The sequence below is a fragment of the Nicotiana tabacum genome, chromosome 3, assembly GCF_000715075.1.
Source record: "Nicotiana tabacum cultivar K326 chromosome 3, ASM71507v2, whole genome shotgun sequence".
Lineage (NCBI taxonomy): Eukaryota > Viridiplantae > Streptophyta > Magnoliopsida > Solanales > Solanaceae > Nicotiana > Nicotiana tabacum.
Genome location: NC_134082.1, coordinates 209,068,429 through 209,072,831, shown reverse-complemented (window position 1 = coordinate 209,072,831; position 4,403 = coordinate 209,068,429). Strand labels below are relative to the sequence as shown.

Genomic DNA, 4,403 nt, shown 5'->3' with positions numbered 1-4,403 from the left:
ATGTGTTAGCTAGGCGCACAATACATAGTGTTGGACTCTCCCCTATACAAAATATAACATCATGTAAAAATGGTAAAAGGGTTGAGCCTATTATCCAACGTGTTTTGAACCTTACGACACTTGTCTCGAGAGCTAATTTAGAGAATTTGAGTTGAAATTAGAAAGCAAAATAGTAAAAAATATAAAAAAAGAAAGAAAAAAAAATAGAATTGATGAGAAGATAAATATATCATTTAATTTAGTGAGAGAAAAGTTTTAGAGCCTGTTTGGATTAGTTGATTTGAAGTAGCTTATAAGCATTAGGTGTTGAAAACACTTTTAAGTGGTGAAACTGATTTAATAAATAAGCAGTTACGCGTTTGGATGCAAGTTGAAATTGATAATAAGTTGTTGCAGTATTTGATAAAAAAGTGCTGATAAGCTCTTTTTCTGTTAAAATGACTTAAATAACCTTAGAGCTTGAAACAATACTTGAGGCAGTGAATATCGATGTAAGAGTTTTGTTCTAAAAAAATATTTTAAGGATAAAATAGTAAAAATCTTAGTCAAACTTAAAGTGCTTATAAGCTAAAAATTAATAAGCTGGAGGTGACCATCTTATGGCTTTTGACTTATTTTTGACTTATAATCACTTGGCTTATAAGCACTTTTAACTTTACTAAATGCGTAGATAAGCCGAAAAGTGCTTGTAAGCTAGTTTGAACAGCTTATAAGCTTAGTCAAACACCCTCTTATTTTATTAACTCATTCAATCTTACCTCATTTTAATAAAATATTAAAATTTAAAATATTTTATTATAAATTGTATAAATATAAATTACATATATTATATACTGATATAGTACTACTTTATATTTTTTGGGCGTTAAATATTGGGGGCTAAGGCAAGAGCTTCACTTGCCTTACCCTATCAAGTTTCTTGAAGTGTCAAATTTCGCTCGTCTTCTCTGGCGAAGTTGATACTACTTGCTGCCCCTTTTTCATCGGCAGTGATTTCTCCGGCGTAATTGACTTGTAAGCACTCTCTCTTTCTCTCTCTCTCTTCATTTGGTATTTTGCAATTTTAGTTTATTTATCAGGTTACTAGTTGATTTATGCTTAAAATGAACGACTATGAATATCCAAATCTTTTAGAAATGAATATATGATTTATGTACTGAAATTATTGATAGTGTCAATGTATAACTTAAATGCTTTAGAAATTTGAAAGGTGAAAAGTATAAACATGAAATGTTAGGGAGCTGCCACTTCCTAACCGCTCTTGCAAGTTCTGACGGTAGTACAAGCTGAGGTGATAACGTTTACTCTAGATAAAGGTGCAGGGGAGCTAGAAATTTTTTGTTTCAATATGTATTAATGGTGAAAAAGTGAGCATAGGTGATTTTTGATGAAATGTGATTTTCTACAATGTTACATCTGATGTTCTAAACCAACTTGGTTGTATTCAAGGGACAACAACAACGACCTAGTATAGTCCCACAAGTGGGATCCGGGGAGGGTAGTGTGTACGCAGACCTATTACATCTACCGCGATGGGGGTAGAGGAGCTGTTTCCGATAGACCCTCGGCTTAGGAAGACGACGTTGTATTCAAGGGACGTAGCTCATAAATTCTATGTGCCAAAGTAACTTCGACATGTAAGAATATTTAGCGAATGAAGTTGAGTTAAGAATAATGAAGTGAAAAACAGCCTTCAAACTTTAGCTTGGTGACTCTAATTTGTGGCGTCTTGGGTGTCCACTCTCAAGCTTCACACTTTTGTTATTTTTCAAATGACATCATTTTAACTAAGGTAAAATACCAATTTAACACTCAGTGTGTTTCGTTTCCTTCTATTGTTTCTATTTCTTCATTCTAGCATTTTATTTTTTTTATCTTTGTCGTTTACTTTTCTCCTCCCTCGCCCCAATTGGCACCCATCAAATGTGTGTTTGGGGTAGAAATTTGACAAAGACGAGGACAAAAAAGGAGGGAGATTAACAAAACACTATTATGGTTCGGCGTGGGACTTTTAAGCTGCAATGTTGATTGGAAGTTGGACAGTGGGAGCTAAATTGAAGTTGTCTGAGTGGGATGACATAATGGGATAATAAAGCTAGACGATGAGGAAAGAGGAAGAGGAGAAAAAAGAGAAGTAGCAGCAGCAGAACAAAAAGAGATCATAGAAACACGAGGAGGAAACCAAAAGAAAACATATTTACAAATGAAACAAGAATAGAAGAAAATATGAGCTGTTTAGTTGGCTTGTGAGATGGTAGACTGCCAGCTGTAATGGCAGTTGGGAGTTGATGGGAAGACCTGAAGGTACTTGAAGGAGAAGAAGAAGAGGAAGAAAAGGAGATGAATTGAGTCAGAAATAAAGAGGAAAAAGAAGAAAGAATAAAATATAACTTCCTCTTTATCCTAAATTTTTGCAGAATGTTAGTGCCAATGAATAGAGGAGTGAAGTGGCATATTATTTTTATTATTTCAGTTTGCAGATAGTTGATTCAAATTTTGTTTCAGAAAAATGGCGAAGGGGTGAAAGTTTAAGGTTTCCAGTTTACTCCAAAAGACTAACGAAGTTCAGTGTATGTCTAATTTGTGATTTACATTCATACTGTCGTCTTATTTTAACTTTGTTTCTCAGGGAAAATGCCTCAGTAGTGTTGGTTTAAGTTTGTTTATCACTGTAAAAGACTAAACAAAGTTCATTGTTTGTCTTAATTTTTTGTTTTGTACATATTTTTTTAAAATCTTATCTTAGTGTAGCTGTGTTGTCTTTTGGCTGTTTTCAGATCGCTTGTGTTTCGGGGTTCGTGATCGTGCACCATAGACTAGATCTCGCTACTATGGCATCTCTCTCATGGTGGAATCCTGCTCCTGCCACGACAGCAATGACAGCTTGTTCTCCAACTCCGACGTCCTGTAAAACCTCTAACTCATTAGCACTGCCACGCCCTGTGTTTGTCAGCAAGCAGGCAAAGTTAATGAAACAAGCCAAGGGTCTTTTGGTTAAAACAAGGCAACAGTCAAATAAAAAGAATCATTCATTCACCAATTCCAGAAGTAATACCAGCATTCAGTGTCTCTCACAGGAACAGAAATGGACTCATGAAGGTTCCATTACCGAGTCTCTCCCTAATGGCATGTTTAGGGTCAAGTTGGATAATGCAGATGTGGTTCTGGGATACATTTCTGGGAAGATACGAAAGAATTTCATACGATTGCTACCAGGAGACAGAGTCAAAATTGAAGTAAGTCGGTATGATTCCACTAAGGGACGCATCATTTATCGTCTCCGTGGTGGTCGAGAAGGCTAGGAGTCAGTGGTGGTGGAAGGCTGTTTTGTAAGTGTCCATCTTGGCTGATGAACCACCATTCACCTGTTCCTGCCCTTGCTTATGAGAAGAGAACCGAGAATGTATATTCATATACTTGGATATTCATAGGCATTTACTTTTGTTCTTGATGTTTATGTTTTGATAGTAAACTAAGTCTGGAAAAGAAAAACTTGTGTATCTTCTGGCTATTCTCTTGATTGTTTATTGGCAATTTAGGAATCATCTTGCATGGAAATAACTGAATGTTAGTATATGTTATTATAGTAGCAGACTTTTGTTGCCTATTTTGAGTTCATTCAATAGTAAACAACAAAGTTCACTTTGCAATTCATTTCTCAGAAAGATATTAAACTCAACAAACTCTTTGTTCTCGTTTCCATTGGCTAAAGGCTAACGACATGTCGCAACCACCAAATGTTAACGTGAACTAGGACTAGCCAAGTGACAATTTGTGGAAGGCAAGAAGGAAATAAGCGAGCGAATCAAATTACATTGACTAACAACTACGCCCTAGTCCCAAAGAAGTTTGGGTCGGCAATATGAATCCTCATTCATATCTTTAAGCTTAACTCATATCATTATCATTGCCAAAATCAAATTACATTCAATGCATCGATAAAACAAGAAGTCATTTCAATATATGATGAACATGTTTGGAGTCCTGCCATTTTTTGGGTCAATACCTGCAATTTGGCTTGTACGAATACTACTCTTCAACTGTAGCCTCATCTAATGACTTCCTGAGAATCATAAATCCTGCAAAACATCCACAAGCATCAGTATTTGCTGTGCTAAGATGAATTACACTCAAATGAGAAAGGACTTTAGCAAGAGCTTTTCTTTTTCAAAAACATGAACTCATTATAGTACAACAAGATCTTGTGAGCATCTATGCCTGCTGTCATGGTTCAGTAGATTGCAGAAAAGAACTCCCAATAGATTAGATCACTTGATAAAATTGGATCGATACAGAGAATAGATATGTTCGCTTAATACACAAATTTGATCCTCAAGGGAACAGTATAAGGATTAAAAGTGTAGGGGGCACATGTATGCATCTTTTCCAGAACTGAAGCAATT

The 4,403-nt window shown here is 35.6% G+C and overlaps 1 protein-coding gene across 1 annotated transcript; it reads left to right on the top strand.

Moving 5' to 3' along the window:
- Positions 1-872: 872 nt before the first annotated feature.
- Positions 873-3,605, top strand: LOC107829303 (translation initiation factor IF-1, chloroplastic). Its single transcript, XM_016656772.2, has 2 exons — positions 873-1,014; positions 2,778-3,605. The coding sequence occupies exon 2, from the start codon at positions 2,832-2,834 to the stop codon at positions 3,300-3,302; it is 471 nt and encodes a 156-aa protein (XP_016512258.1). The 5' UTR covers positions 873-1,014; positions 2,778-2,831; the 3' UTR covers positions 3,303-3,605.
- Positions 3,606-4,403: the final 798 nt, after the last annotated feature.